The 16,858-nt window shown below is 36.8% G+C and overlaps 2 protein-coding genes and 1 long non-coding RNA gene across 3 annotated transcripts in view; 1 reads left to right on the top strand and 2 right to left on the bottom strand.

The window, feature by feature from the left end:
- The window catches only part of armc5 (armadillo repeat containing 5), a 49,676-nt gene extending 38,280 nt beyond the window's left edge, over positions 1 to 11,396 (top strand). Inside the window, exons 4-7 of the mRNA XM_087244608.1 lie at positions 1,526 to 2,429; positions 4,174 to 4,994; positions 6,356 to 6,488; positions 9,359 to 11,396. Of these exons, the coding sequence (XP_087100734.1) occupies positions 1,526 to 2,429; positions 4,174 to 4,994; positions 6,356 to 6,488; positions 9,359 to 10,607 (3,107 nt within the window). The 3' untranslated portion in view covers positions 10,608 to 11,396. The remainder of the gene's footprint in view (positions 1 to 1,525; positions 2,430 to 4,173; positions 4,995 to 6,355; positions 6,489 to 9,358) is intronic.
- The window catches only part of LOC147845656 (uncharacterized), a 191,443-nt gene that overhangs the window by 91,306 nt on the left and 83,279 nt on the right, over positions 1 to 16,858 (bottom strand). The window lies entirely within an intron of this gene.
- Positions 12,766 to 14,882, bottom strand: cox6a2 (cytochrome c oxidase subunit 6A2). The gene is given in 4 exon segments (NM_001004680.1): positions 12,766 to 12,970; positions 13,135 to 13,277; positions 13,450 to 13,530; positions 14,802 to 14,882. Coding segments are annotated over 3 exon segments (312 nt in total). The 5' UTR covers positions 13,529 to 13,530; positions 14,802 to 14,882; the 3' UTR covers positions 12,766 to 12,880.

Here is a 16,858-nt window from a genome sequence, read left to right as displayed (position 1 = left end):
GCTTAAAGTACAAATAAGTAGTGTAAGTTTTTAAATCCAGATTCATGTATTTGAGAAGCAAAATGTGGATAAGAAGTCTTCTATTTAGAGAAAATTCAGAGTGTAAAATGAATTATAATTAATTGGCAGGAAGTTGTATTTAGTTATTTTGTGTAATTAAAATGTTGCTAATAAACTCAAAACATTTACTTACCATTTTAACATGTTGTTTTTTCACAGTTTTAAAATTAACTCTATAAAACCATCCAAAACCATCTTATAACCTGGTTAAATATTATACAGGCTTCCCACTGGTCATGGAATTTCTGAAATATCATGACATTTTTAAAAGTTCTATTTCAGAAATTAAAAGTCAAGGATATTTTGCCTAGTCACTGAATATCAGGGGGTTTTGTTTGTCACTTTTAATTGTAGTTTACAATTATCAAAATGTAATTTTTCTTATACTCTAGGTGCGTTCTGAATTGCATACTTATGCACTAGTAGTGTAAGTATTGTGTTTACACTGAAAACTCTAAAAATTGTACTTTTAAATACCTGGATGATGCACTTATTCAACCTTTAAATTAAATTTGGAATGTTGGAGACTTCACACTCAACAGCCGCAGCTTTGCTCATGTAGCGGAAGGGGCGGAGCTATCAAGCACTGTTGTTGAATTACTTATTTTGTATTGTAGAAGCAAAATTCTCCTTAGAGAGTGAATATACCGTCTCTAGATGGTGAATGCGCTTATACTCATGGCAGCTATTTTGGTTATTCATTTCACTAATTTGGCATACGTCATCAGGGAAATTATTTGAGTTTATGTTTAGTAAAAAAAAACAGTGCATTTGGGTTGACACTACAAACATATACTATGCTGTTGATTGTGTAAGTGCATAAGTACATAGTGCATAAGTGTATAGTGTGCCATTTGGGACGCAGCTCTTATTTTTTATGCTCAACTCTTATCTTTTTTGACAGACATTATGGTTAGGCCATTTCAGCTCCATTGTATTTCACAATCATCATCTGACAGTCGCCAGACCTCAAGGCTAACGTGCCAGTATAGTATAAATTAAAAAATATAAAAGAGCTTAGGCTTCAAAGTAACCAGTTTAAATACTAGGTATTACAAAGTGTAGAACATCAAAGTAGTTATGTTTGTTAAACTACTATTGAATAAGGGAGCAATTTGCAGCCACACAAACACTAAGTAATGAATTCTCCATTCTTCTCATAGTGGCAATTAAAATCATGCAAAATTATGTTCAAGCTAAAACCATATAAAAATTAGTATTATTTTAGCATTCATTTTTTTATATAATTGTATAAATAAGTACCACAGCAGCCTGTTTTGCATTCAATCGATGTACATTTCAGCCTTTAAGTAAGTGAATATTTAAGTAAGTAATATTTGGAAGTAAACCCTGATTATAAATTATATTAAAACTGAATAATTTTTTTTTTTAAATATGTCTTTTTCCATGATATAGATTACACTTTGAGTCACAGACTCATCATATTTGTCTCTCTATCCTGCAGGTGGTGTTCCTCTTCTCCTGCTCTGCCTCTCTGTCTCTCCTCCTCCTCCTCCATCCTCTCCCTCTTCAGTGACTCCAGCCTCTGAACTCTGCGCACCCAAAGTAGAGTGTGTCCAATCTGCCGCCCGGGCTCTTGTCTACCTCTCCGACACCCCTGCCAACCGCCTCCTGCTGCTTTCCCAAGGAGCTCTTCCTGCACTTGCTCAGTTCATTTCTCCAGAATACCCCGCAGGTCTACAACGGGCGTCTCTGCGCGCCCTTCATGAGCTCACCAGAGGCTGCAGTGCGGAGTGTGCCAGAGAGATGTCCCGCTCTGGGGCTTTGACTCAGCTCGGGGTTCTGGCTTCGGGAGAAGACGGTCGGCCTTTGGAAGAGCTGGCGTTGAAGACTTTGGCTAATATGTGCTCTCAAGGCAGCCTGAGGCCTCTTGTGGGTTCGTTGGGAGTCATTCAGAAGTTTGCAGAGGAGGTGAAGAAGGACCCTCTGAGGTCGAGTGTGTTTTTTAAGGCCTTGTGTTTGTGCTGCAGGGAAGCTGTGAACAGGGCTAAAGTAAAAGAGAGCGGAGGATTAGAGGTGCTCATCAGTTTTCTGTCGGCTCATCAAAACCATCCGCTCACGCGCTTTGCATTTCTAGCTTGTGTGGACTTCGTTTATGATGAATCGGCTCTCGAGCAGCTGCAGGAGCTCGGGCTGGTGCCGCTGCTCATCAAGCGTTTAGTGGAACTTGCTCAAGGAGAAGAACCAAACACTGGGAAGATGGATGCCAGCCTGGCTTCTAGTTCTCCATGCTCTGAACTCATGAGCTCCTGCTTTAATTCTTTTGACTTCTCCGCACTTGAAGGAAACAAGAGGGAGGATGTGAGTAAAGACCAGACGGCAGGATCCTCCAGCTTCCTCAGCCTCAGGTCAGCCCATCATAGAATAAATGAATTATGATGATTTTTTTGAATTTTTTTTATTTATTTTTTGATCAGATTTGACATTTTGATGAATTTTAGTCTAACAGCACTTTTCAGTAATTCCATATAGATAGTTTAAGATTTGAGATTTTTTTTCAGTAATAGCTATCTCTCTTTTAAAGTATTTTAATTTAAATGTAAGAAATATGTTCTACTACTAGATCTAAACATTAACGCACCTAACAATACTTTTTAGATTCAAGACCTTTTTTTCTGAAAACATTATTAGTCGGATTGTTAATATATTGCACCCTAACTACAGAACTGTATCATTTGCAGTGTTCTTTTAATATTTTTATTTCAGTGTATTAATCGAAGTTTAAACAGTTCTTCTTTTATTTATTAATTTAAAAAGAATTTTGTATAACTTGATTTTGTCCAGTAATAACAAATAATAATAAATAAATTATTAATACAAAATAAATGAAACAAATGTGTCAGTTAAATAATGTACAATTAAAATAATTTATTAGTTAAAATTAAACCAGATATTCAGACATTTTTATGTATTATTTTGTTCATAATTTACTATTTAGGCAAGGCAAGGCAAGTTTATTTGTATAGCACATTTCATACACAGCGGCAATTCAAAGTGCTTTACATTAACAAGAATAAAAGAAACAGGTAAAATACAAATAAAAACAAATAATAAAAATGATTTTAAAAAAAAAAGAAAAAAACATAAACTCCCCTAAATGGGAGTGCCAGTTGTTTACTTGATAACTTTTCAAGTTTACTTTTTAGTTTCAAATTATTTAACCGTCCTCATTAAAAGGTAAAAACGAAAACATTTGTCATTTTGCAATTGGAAACTTGTCTTAGGGTGCTTTCATACCTAGACTTTTGTTACAGAACCTGGCACGTTTCGCCAGTTAGCGTGGTTCTTTTGGCATATGTGAATCCAGCAATTGCATTTGGATCTGTGTCTAAACAATCGGTCCGAGATCGCCTAAATGAAGTGGTCTCGGCTTGATTGAAAGGAACTCTGGAGCGGATCGAGTGTAGTGAGAATGCAAAACAATCTAACGAACCAGGCTATATCACAGTGTATTATGGTTATGTAATAGGCATATATACGGCCATATGAAGAGAGAATTATTAGTAGGGTGGGATGTTATTCGTTATGGATATTCGAACTGCAGTCTTTGTTGAACTGTTATTTCTCTTTATAATATTAATATATATATATATATATATATATATATATATATATATATATATATATATATATATATATATATATATATATGAATATACATCTAGCCAATGGCTCTGTTTGAGAAAGTCTCACCTCTCTGATTTGTATTTGGTGATGATGTCTGTGGGTGTCACCGTTCAAAATTAAAGAGCAGCTTTTTTCCTTATAAAAAAAACAAATAAAAACCATAAATTAAAATGTGGACGCATGATAGCTGAACGGGACCCCAAAACTCAGTTTGATGAGAGTTTACTCACACGTGACTTTAGCTATTTTGGTCCGTTTAGAAACTTTGCCGTGTAAAAGCAAACTGCACCAAGAACAAAGTGCAACATTATAACATTTTTAATCCATGTTTTGGAAAATAATAATCAGGCTACAGGTGTGAAAGCACCCTAATATACATCTTCACACTTGGCCATCTTCAGTGACATGTTTGCTTGCTTTGTTTGTTTGTTGCTCATTTTCATGTGTGTGTTTTCGTGCCTCCAGGTCTTGGCTGGTGTCGGAGGGTCTGATCTCGTCTGAGGGTGAGCTGACTGAATGCCCGAGCGGACCTGATGTGTTTGGTGGCAGCCCTCAGTCCTCCGTCTCATCATCACCACTGCTCACACACTGCCCTGACCTCTCCCTCACCCCAACTTTACGCCCACCACACTTCTCTCCCTCATCTCGCTCCAAACTCACCCGTCCTGCCTCCTCATCCGCTCCAGTATCTCCTCGAAACATACCAGGGTCGCCTTCCTCCACACAGCCCTCCTGCACCTCCACCCCTCAAAATGAGCAACCGTCATCAGTGACCAAACCCTCCACCACCCCCTCATCTCCCCCCCAAATATCCTCTCCCCCCAGAAAGAGGCTCCGTGCAGCTTCATCCTCATCTTCATCCTCCTATACATCATTCTCTTCATTTTCATCATCATCCTCCTGGTCTACTGTGGTCTCCATAGAAACCCCACCCATGATGTCAAAACCCCCAATCTATAATCACCCGTATCACCCTGAAGTCTGGGCCCCAGAATCCCCCATTCTCCTGCTGCTGTCCCGCTTCTCTCATGCCCCAGACCCCAGCACAGCGCTCATCAACACCAGCGTTTTCTCCGGGCTCTTGTACTACCTCACCCAGCACCATGACCCCAGTGGCCGGTGCTTTCGGATGCTCGGGAGGCTCAGCTGTAACCCAAACTGCTTGCAGGCTCTGGTCAGAACTGGAGCCGTGGCTCTGATCCGACAGAAACTGTGTGTGAGAGGAGACGAGGCTGGAGGAACAGACAGACAGTCTGAAAAAGTCAAAGGGAAAATCACGCAGCTAGGTTTGTGACTTTAGTATTCATTGGGATATAAATAATAGGGTATATGCCGAGCTAGAGCTGTTCCCATGCTGATACACTTCCGGTGACCTGTTATTGTGAACTTTTTTCCATTTTATACGGTTCCTTATACAGCATCGATGTTGTAATGTCATTAAAATACATTCAGTTAAATAAACTTTAGCATTTATTTGGTTGCTCAAGCGTAAAACGAGACAAAAAGCTGTTTACTCGCACGCGCCCGTCAAAATTGGCAGGCTAACGCAAAAGCTCCATTGAATATACTGGGGTAAAATAAATGCTCATATTATAAAGATATGGCGGGGGAAATGTAATTTAATGCAGTGCTTTTTGTACAATCCGAGACCCACTTTAAATCGGATATCACTCAGCTAGTGGAGATCGCTGATTTTGAAAGAAAACAGACATTAAACGCACTGGATTTTGCATTGGCATTCAATTCGCCGGAAGCGCCTAACCCAGGTTACTGGCAAATTAAAAGTCCTATTAGCATGCTTCGGCATATACCCCATAGGGATGTAACAATACATCATAGTATTGAAAATTGCTAATTAAATATGTGTCAATGTCAGAGATGAAATGCAAGCATATCTAGCATAAATATTCTTCAGAATAGTTTTATTCGGATGTAGCATTGAGGACCAGGACAAATTTAAAGTCTATTCAAGTCCATGCTAAAAACAGGGCATTTGCTGTACAATCAAACTACTAATTTAAAATTAGCCAAAACGGCACAATTCTGTTTTGCATATTATACTATTATTGTTTGTTTCCCATATGTTGGGATATATAGGCGACGCAGTGGCGCAGTAGGTAGTGCTGTCCCTTCACAGCTAGAAGGTCACTGGTTCGAGCCTCGGCTGGGTCAGTTGGCCTTTCTGTGTGGAGTTTGCATTTTCTTCCTGCGTTCGCGTGGGTTTCCTCCGGGTGCTCCGGGTTCCCCAACAGTGTAAAGACATGTGGTACAGGTGAATTGCGTAGGCTAAATTGTCCGTAGTGTATGAGTGTGAATGAATGTGTGTGGATGTTTCCCAGAGATGGGTTGCAGCTGGAAGGGCATCCGCTGCGTAAAACGTGCTGGATAAGTTGGCGGTTCATTCTGCTGTGGCGACCGCGGAATAATAAAGGGATTAAGCCGAAAAGGAAATGAATGAATGAATGAATGTTAGGATATGATGATGATAATAATAATAATAATAGCAGTAAACATTTTTTTATCGTATACAGTATCATTATATCATATCATGAGATTAGTATCGCATCGGGACTTGAGTGTATTGTTACAGCCATAATAAATATGTTTGTTGTTCATTTAAAGCTAACATTTTTCTCTGGCTCCTCAGGTTTGGGTCTGCTTAGTAATCTGAGGGTTCAGAGTGAGTCTGGTTTTGGCACTGGAGTTCTTACACACATCATGCTGTCAGGATCTGAATCTGACAAACTGTACTGTGTGCTTTCCCTGCCACTGGTTAACAGGTATGATTAGTTTTTGAACCTTTATATTGGAATACTTTTTTAACGTAGCATTTATGCATCAGTAGCTACGTTTCCATTAACCTATTTTTATGCGCATTTTATGGGCATAAAAAACTTGATGGGAATGCCAAGATACGGTTAAATTTTGAAGATGTGCAAAAAAAAAACATATGCACATAACTCAGTAGGATCAACTTTTTTTCAATAAGAAAAGATTCACATAACCTATGATCGAAACACTTAACAAATTCCAGCATGCGCATTAAAGTCATTTGATTTTGTTATAAGAGATCATGTGATGATAAAAATGTGTGTGAATGGACAAATCAGCAGGCTGAGCACATTGTAAAACATCTGGAATGTTCATTTGGTCATTCTAAAAGGCCATCAAGAGTGTCTGTCCTCCGCGTCTCATGTTTTCAAATGGCACAACACGTTCATTTCGTGTCCGTATCACCTTCTGAAGTCATTTATTAAATAAAGAAAAAGAATCAAGCAGCTTTTCCTACCTCAGTAAATTCAGTTTTTACTCTTGATATTTGGCGCCAGTTCGTCAGGAATTGACTATTTTGTTCTCTTTGACTCACTGGGTGGAAGCACTGCTTTATTCACACGTCTTTTATGCGATATTAAAGTTTTGCACAAAGTTAATTCGCATTTTTTAGATGGAACCATAGTGAAAAGAGAAAAAAAGTTGAGTCTTTTACAAATCGCTCCTTTTTGTCATGTTGTTCATTTAAATTTTATTTCATATTCAAGTAGTTTTATCTGCAGGACTTTTTAATTCAATTTTTTTTTGTCATATACAGACATCATGCAAAGTACAACTTGTAGCGAAACGCTTTTTTTTCCCCTTTATTTTAACAAAACAAAAAAATAACAGAACAATGACCATAGTTTACAACCAACAAGTTTCTCAACATCACAGAACATAATGAAAATAATAAAAATAATAAAAGCATACATAAATAAACCAAGGTTTATGGTGATCTAAGGTTTTGCAAAAATGCACCTAAAATCCTGGGACCTATATATTCAAGGAGAGTCCAGATCTGATAAAAAGCATCACTTTTTCCCCTTGACCAGTGGGTAAAATATTCCAATGACATAAGATCAATTATTACCTTATGCCATTCTGATACTGTTGGAGGTTTATCAGATATCCATTTTCTTACCTATGCTGCACTTACGGGCAGCATAGGTAAGAAAGTTAAACAACTTCCTGTTTTTTGCACTCTTCAAATTATTATTAGGAAGACCTAACAAAAAATTTAGAGAATCGAAGTTGCATCTTGTATTAAATATAAGACTTAATCTCCTACAAACCTGTACCCAATCGTCTTTGATATATATATATATATATATATATATATATATATATATATATATATATATATATATATATATATATATATATATATATATATATAACAGTGCTTTATTAGTAATTTCGATCTATTATCGAGGAGCACCTTTTCTATTGGGGTAGGATAACAAGAAAATCCAGGGACAACATATTTCTGCACAAAACTTCTAATTTATAAATATCTTAAAAAAAAAAAAAGTATGTTGTGGGGTTAATTTATATTTAGTTCTCAGTTGTTGTAATACGCTCTATGACTGTCCTTTGTTATATACAGAACAAGTAATAGAAAAAACAATCGGAAAAAACATCAGAACACAAGAAATCTGAAAATAAAACAGTTGAACATTCTTCGATTCATATAATAATTGGAATATAAAGATAATCACATGAGTTTATTGGAGTATAAATACGAATAAATATCAGAATGTGAATGCTGTGCCTGTGAAATTGCTGTTAATGCAAAAGTTATGTGGTGTAATCATAGAATTTAAAACGATCACATTATTTCTTTATTCGATTACTCATACACGTGATGGTACTTTTCAAATTATTCATAATGGGTATTTTTGACTAAATTAGGTAGATCTCAATTCATAAACATCAAGTTTTAAGATGTGGCAACCCTTTCTTGTCATTACAGATCAATTCGGTTATCAGTTTAGTCTTTAATCCTTTTTTTTTTTAACAGCTAGTTGTTAGTGACATATTCAAACATGCATTTCTATCCTCTATATGCATGGTGCAAGAAATTACTTATTGACTCATTAAAGGAACCTCTTGACTCAGTGTTGCCAGATGTTTTAAAAAAAGGAAGCTTAAGCCCAAAGATGCTTAATTAACTCTGTTTATAATAACCCCCCGGTGACAAACATGGCAACACTTCAAGAGTGGAATCTGTGGAGCAGCTTTCTAAACATAAATATAAAACATGCTGCCTCTGTTGACTGTGGTTTAGTTAAAGTCTTTGGCCATAATGAGTATATGAGCTTGCTGTAATTATACCAAGATAAAAAAAAAAAACAGATCAATCCTAATGCATTATTTTGAAAATAAGACCAAATTATCTATTTTATTCACTCCATAAACTGGATCACTTTGAGTCAAGTTCAGGCAAGTCCAAAAAGTGAATCTGATACAAAACAGGTGAGATATGACACTATCAATCATCACAATTTTGTGAGTCATGTTTCACACACACACACAAAACAACATTTTAGGGAAATCATGGGTTTGTGGAGTTTGCACTTCTGTAGCTTTAGCTGCCTTTTTCACTTTTCCCTACACAAACATGGAGCATTGAAACAGCTTTTACATTTATAGCAGGTAATGATAATAATACTAGCTATAAATATCTCATTTATCATTCTGCTGTCTAAGGTTTGAGCATCAGTAATGACCGCGCAAAAAAAATTAAAAAAATCAACTCCTAGTTGTAATTAAAGTGTCACATCCTTGACCCTCATGTACTTGTTTTGACTGCCTTTTCATTTCCTTCCTCCTCCAGCAACCGAGTTCTTTTGAAGAAGCTGCTTCTGGATAGCGGTGGGCTGGCAGCAGCTCTCGAACTGATTGATTATCACAGTGAAGATGTTGATGATAATGAAGATGGACAATCTGACAAATGCAGGACGTTTCTTGCCGGCTGGTTGCCTCCACAGGAACAAGTGTCCTCTTTGAGATGTAAGTCGCTTTACGCGTCTCTTCTGATTGGCTGCCTCTCCAGTCTGCTGTCAGCTTTCAAGGAAGACAGAAAGAACTGCAGCACAGATTGCAGGACCACCACGGAGGCGACTCAAATTTTGCACAACAAATCCCAACTGCAGCAAAACCAACCATGTCCCTATCAGAAGGCAACCCATAATCTAACTTTCCTACTAGATGATGGGACCCTTCTCAAAGCCAATCACGAGGCTTTAACCGGGGAAGAGGGAGACAGCGGTGTTGGGTCTGAGTATTTCAGAGCACTCTTGATGGGAGGATTTGGTGAGGCTCAGAAAGATAAAGCTGAACCCATCCAAATCAAAGATGTCAAAAAGGGGATGCTCTTACCAGTTCTCCACTACCTACATGGCTGTCGTTGGACTGATGGAAATGAAGATGACGAGAAGTCAAAGCAAGATACACATTGTCTTGTTTTGTCCTCTCTAGTCTCCACAGGGTTTGCAGGACCACAGGATCAATCAGCGGAAAGGGAATTTATGAAATCCTCATTGGCCCAAGTGATGATTGGTGCGTGTAGGTTTTTAGTGCCTGGTTTACAGCAGGCAGCTGAAGATCTGTGTGTTGGCCTTCTTTACTCATTCGTAAGACGCCTGACCACATTTTCCTCTTTGAATAAAACCACTACTATGACCAGTGAAATGGATGAAGCGGGTACTGTCAGCAAGGGTCCTGAAGGATTGCAGCAAATGAGTAAAACTGAACCGTCAAAGTGTTCCAAACAACAATCTAAATGCTCTAAACTAGTCCTTCCTTCTTCTACATCATCATCATCATCATGTTCAGACCGGGACAATGAAGGGGTTTGTTTGAGGTTTCTCCTGCCTCAGGTGTACTGGTTCTCTCAGCACTACTCTTACCTGCGGCTGGGCCAGGCCTGTCTGTCAGTCCTGCTCCAGCCCCAGGGGGTCTGCCTTCCACCTCTTCAACCCTCTCTGTCCACTGAATGCTTCCTGCGTTTGGCTCAAGAGGCAGACTGTGCAGAAGGGCTGAAGCAGGACATTTTAAACCTCGTCAAAACAGCCCTCAGCTAGAGAGCAAATGATAATAGTGGATCTAGTCTGATGAATGTCATCAGTTGTAGGTGTATTCAATACGTACTTTAATGAAATGTTTCCCAACCATGTTCCTGGAGGCACACCAACAGTACATATTTTGGATATCTCCCTAATCGGACCCACTCATTTCAGGTTTTGGAGTCTCTTCTAATTTTCTGATGAGTTGATACAGATGTGTTTGATTAAGAAGATGTTAAAAATGTGTACTGTTGGTGTGCCTTTAGGAACAGGGTTGGGAAACACTGCTTTAATGCACACAGAAACGGAATGGGATTTCACTGGATTACTTTGGATTGGATGAAATTGAAAACTATTTGAGTTAGGAGAATTATGTTGAACGATGTTTAAAACGTTCTAAATTCTGATATTTTCGTGATCACTTTTATTTTTGTTCTCCCCAAGACGTGTATGTGTAATGAGTAGAATGACCAACTGTAGGTATTTTTAGTAATTATTTTTGTTTTTTGGCCAAAAAAGGGTACATGCATCTACATCCAGATATATAGAGTATGTGATTTTTGTAAGATATGTTATGTGAATAAGAATATTTCAAAGGTGAAGAGCTGTTTATGTTCGCTATATATTTTTCTTTTTGTATATGGCACTGTATAATTTGTTAATAGAAATCTGGATTGTCTGATGTGTGTTGGAGTGCCATCTCTTTTTTTTTTTCTGTACATATGAGATATTTAATCATGGAAATGGCCAAATATCGGTGGGAGGTGGAGAGGTCGGATGATTCTCAATAAATGAGCTCTGTGTTGATGTTGTCTGCATTGTCCTAAAACATTTGACCTATTAATTGTTAATAAGTTTGAAAATTATTAGGAAAAAATACAGTCCAAACATTTATTTAATTGTAATTCAAATAGGTTTCGAAAGCAGAGTATTGCTTAATTGATGTAAAAAGCTTGTTATACAAATGTAGATGATGAATATGGAAATGATGCACTCATTTATTTTTCTTTATTACTTTTAAAACTTATTTTAAAGCTATTTAAAGTTGCTTTGTCTAACCAAGTCTTGTTCCAAATTTGAAGCAGGGTCGATAGACGATGTCCCTAATGTTGGACTATTTAACAAGGATTTACGGCTGGATCGCGTCTCACTATAGTTGTTAAACGTGATATTTAATTATTCTTGTCTCTGTCTAATGACTCTTCGGTCTTTTGAATCTATCAGGTAACATGTCATAGCGTCAATACACCTTTTCAATCTTTCGCTTTCACGCTTGTACTTAGTGATTTTAGCGAAAAAATTTAGAAACTGTTGGTTGCTGTTGGTTGTGCACCTTTTTTACCAGCCATGTATGTCGACGCTATTATAACAACACAGATCACTCCGCCTATTCATGCCAGAGTCCTGCAGAAAAAGTGATTGACAGGTGGTAATTTGTGTGTAACTTATTTCTGATTTGGTTATGGGTGAAACAAAGACCATGTGGGTCAGGTAGTTAACTATTTATAAATAATTTATTCACCGCCGCCTACGATGATGATGCCATTGTCCATTGCGATGTTTCACATTACACATTGTAGGAAGCCAAATTGGTTGACAACGCCCAATCCTAATTTGAAGTTGATATCACAAAAATTCCTGTGATAAATGTGCTATACAAGACACTCACCTGAATTAAATGTATTTATTTTGATTATTCTTTATGTTTTGTGTCAGAAATGTATTTGTCACTTCAATCTCAAAGTAATTACAGAGTAATTATGATGATGTGGTCTGTTAGACCTTTACAGCCACATGTGTTTATCGAGGTCATAAAATGCTGTCTGGCTGTCTAGCTTGATTTGTTGGAACATTGGAAAAAACATTGCTGAAACGTTTAAAATGGAAACTAATCTGACAGCAATCCAGGTGAACTTTTTGACCGGGGGTGTTCAAACTCAGTCCTGGAGGGCCAGCGTCCTGCATAGTTTTGCTCCAACTTCCTTCAACACTTCTCCCTGAAGTGTCTAGTATACCTAGAAAGAGGTTGATTAGCTGTGTTCAGTTGGGGTTGGAACTAAAATATGCAGGACACCAGTCCCCCAGGACCGAGTTTGGACAACCCAGCTTTAGCCAAACTAAAACGCTTAACTGTTTACTCTTTAAATGTTTAGACTTTTACAGCACAGACACGGAATTCATGTAAAATCGATAGTTTATTTTTGTTAAAAATGTTTAAATCTGATCTCGTTCACTGCAGAATGGAAACAGTGTTGAGAGGACAAACAGTTCAGAATGAAAGGTCTTCCCGCTCAGTGATGAGGGCCTTCATAACCAGTGGGCAGAGCGTTTGTATGAGGGTTGTGGAAGAGAGAGTGGTTCCCATCACCCCAAGGCCATGGCTGAAAGACAAACAGAATGCTTTAAGAATGATGGTAGGCTGTTTAAATGTGAAGTAAATACATTAGTTTATTCTTTGTTTGTATTGGGCTCAGGGTGAAGTTTACTTGATGCATTATGCATTTTAACTTAAAATTAACCACATTGCATATTAACAGCATGGCACCTTGGTTCGGATGCGGAGGTGTGGGTAAGGCACAAACTCTGGCTGTTCATGGGAATGAGCCTGCATCTTCAGGTAAACGTTTGCCATGCAGACACTCACACCGGGAAGGGCTAACACGAAGGACAGGATCTTCCAGGTCCTTGCTGTTTTTGATTCAGATCATTAATGCATATCATTTGAAATATACAGCATAACAAAATACACACTAATCATTCTGCTGACATTTTGGTTTAATACGATGACACTTGATTTCTGTTTAAAGGTTGCTGTGTGGAGTGCTTGGATCAGAATTAAATGTATTTAAGTATATCAAACCTCCTCCTCCCTCGTGGCTCCCTGCTGATGCAGCAGCCAGAACCCGGCGGGCCACTATAGCAGTGGGGGACATCGCCATCTCTGAAGCAAAAAAACAGTGAGCAAGATTTAAGATTATTAGTACCATGTATGCTTGAAATGAATATTATGACAACTTCGGCCCTGTTTAATTGATCTTTTTGCATTTATCTGATAGACATTTTGAAATATCTAAAATGCTAATGTTATTACAATGTAATATATTTTTGTTTGGATATTTTTATAATTTTTTTTAATCAACTGCTTACTCGCTTTCCTTCGGCTTAGTCCCTAAATTATCAGTGGTCATCACCAAAGCAAAATGAACTACCAACTCATTAATTTGTCTGCTTTCTATCGTACTATATTTTATGTTACTCATTACTGTGGTAAGAAAGCTAATATTTTAGCATCATTCTTCAGTTTCAGATCATCCTTCGGAAATCATGCTAAATGTCTGATTTGCTGCTGGAGAAACATTTTGTATTATTATCAATGCAAAATCTGCTTAATATTAAATAATTTTTTGTATTAATTTGAGAGTTAAAAAGAACAGCATTTATTTTGTATTCTAAACTTTGTCTTTCTTTACTATCACTGTGATGTATTCTTGAATAAACTAAAATACTTCTTGATTTACAGCACAAAATACATTTAAGAAAACTGAGAATTCTAGAGAAGTTGTGCAAAGGTCAGATATAACAGCTTTGCAATTATTTACAAAGCCACAAAATGTCAGCTCAGTCTCAGTAGTGTGTTTTAGCACAATCGTAAACCATGTCAGTAAACCGTGAAATGACAACAGCATGAGGTGAAAACTGAAGCATGGCAGAATGTATGCAGTTAAACGTTTTGCATCTATTTGTACATTTACTGTTTCTAAAGAGTAGTTCAGCAAGACAAAAAGGCTAGATACTGACCAAACCAAACAATACATCTATTAGCCACCTTCTTATACAGTTACAGTTTTTAAATCTAATTAAAAAAAAAAAGTCCTCTAAAAATGTGTTAGCTAGGCTGTGGCCTGCTGCTTATCTCGTCACTTTAAAAGCCTCTGCGCTTTTTCCTGTCCTTCAACACTCAATGCTATTTGATATCTTAAACCCCTTAAAACTACACACATTTAGCATTAATAAAAACCTGTTGTACATTCAGATGAGATCATTTTTGATAAGCTGAATAAACCTCATGTCCTGCGCAAGGACAAGCAAGCTTTCCAATGTGGGTCATATGTTGCATTACTGCTGTTAAAAGTATGAAAAGCTCCTTCACTTATGTTAATATTTAACACTTTAAACAGCTAAGATTATATGTCTAACGCAAAGGATACTTACATTTTCTCTTCAAAAGGGGTCGGTCAAATGTTTTTGTTCTTTGTCCCTCAGTTATTAGTCAGTTTCTCTTTCTACACCTCTGTCTGTTTGTCCTTTGGTCTGTCCTGGCCTAAACCCTGAGACTCCTCCCTGCTGAAATCTGTCAGTTTGCCAACAATCGCCAAGTTTATATTTGGTCATGTGCATGCACTGATCTGTAATGGAGAGACAGAGAGGGAGAGCTGTGGATTTACATTGTACAAGCCACTGGCTACAGACATACAAGCAGAGTTTATTGTAGAAATCTGCTTACCTGTGTAGGTCTGAATTAATAAGCATGTGGAAAACACGAACACAAGTAGGCTAGTTATTAATACAGAACTGTATAGTTGACAGTTGGGGGCTAGAGGAGGTATAGAGACGGGTTGGTTTTTTTGCGTGTTTGTGTACGTGACTCTTTGACCGTAAGTGACCTTATCTCACCTCACTCTTGCTAGGTTTTCAGTTTTTTTTTCTCTGGTTTTGTACTACACTGACTTCCCTTTTCGTAAGCCTTTGGTTTGACAGTTCTGACTCCTTTACCACACCGTCGTGTTGTTTGATGGATGTTGCGAAACATTCGCAGAGGCCTTTTAAATGTTACAACACAATAGGGTCGCTAATTTAGATTTCTTTACTGAATAAAAAAAAGATAAAAATAAAGTTTGAATGTGCTGCTGACGTATTTTTTAAAATGTTTAACGATTTTAATTATGAAAGTAAATTAAAGCAATACTTAAATTATACTAAAAATATGCTATGTAATGTATGGAAAAAAGCAGAAAATGTAGTTGATTTTGGTTATTTTCCTTCTCCATTACACTGAAACACTTTACAAAAAGTTAAACATCTCAAAATATAATTTAAAAATATGAAAAGAATAGTCTAATTATAAATGTTTTTGGATTATTATCAAATTCTGTCTCGTTATTTTACATGATATGATGTAGAACTGTTACGTTCTGACAACTTTATGTGCTCATTGAAATAATAAATATGTACTGCAGTATGCTTATATTTCACAAGGTGGCGCAGTGGGTCCTGTTTTGCTGTCTGTCGTCTGAAAGTAGGCCCTATTGTAGATTTTTTTCATATATTAATGAAATTCCATTATTACTAAATGTAATCAAAATATCGTAACATCTTTTTAAACCTTACATATTTTCATACAGTAGCCTATCTTTCTGTAGTTAGCTTCTGTAGCATGGTTACACTGCTTACTCTGTAAACACTGTTTATCTCAACACATGATAGGTCATTTTGTTATTTTGTATATTTTTTGCATTATTGATGGACCTGACACTTCCAGACTGAAAATGATAGCATTAAGCTGTTTTTTTAATGTTTTTTTTCTTCTTCTTTTTGATTAGGGTTGTTTTGTGACTCATTTTTGTAACTTGGTAGCTCACCATAAACTAAACATTTCTAACATTGACTCCTGTTTTGCTGTCTGCCGTCTGAAAGTAGGCCTTATTGTTAGATTTTTTCATATATTAACGTAATTCCATTATTAATAAATGTAATCAAAATATCTAAACATCTTTTTAAACCTTACAAATTCCATACAGTAGCCTATCTTTCTGTAGTTAGCTTCTGTAGGTTCCACTGCTTACACTGTAGACACTGATTACACTGTTTATCTAAACACAGGATAGGTCATTTTGTTATTTTGTATATTTTGTGCATTTTTGATTTACCTGACACTTGACACTTCCAGACTGAAAATGATACCATTAAGCATTTAATACATTTTGATTTTTTTTTTAATTAGGGATGTTTTGTGACTCATTTTGTAACTTAGTATATTTTTAATGTATTGGTGTGAATTTGCTCACCATAAACTAAAAATTTCTAATGTTGACTCCTAAACTTAAGGAAATGTTGTTTGAACAAGAGCAGTAACCTTTAGAAATGTTTTTATGGAATGCAAATGTCGCTTTAGATACAGACACTGAACAGAGACTTATAGACAACATTTACTCAGGCGCAAGCTAAAATACCACTCTGCCTCAGAATATCACTGATAAATCATTTTCTGT

This window comes from Danio rerio, chromosome 3 (assembly GCF_052040795.2).
Source record: "Danio rerio strain M-AB ecotype USA chromosome 3, GRCz13ab, whole genome shotgun sequence".
NCBI classification, from domain to species: Eukaryota; Metazoa; Chordata; class Actinopteri; order Cypriniformes; family Danionidae; genus Danio; species Danio rerio.
Note: the sequence above shows the minus strand (reverse complement) of the source record. Positions and strands in the feature narration are given on the sequence as shown.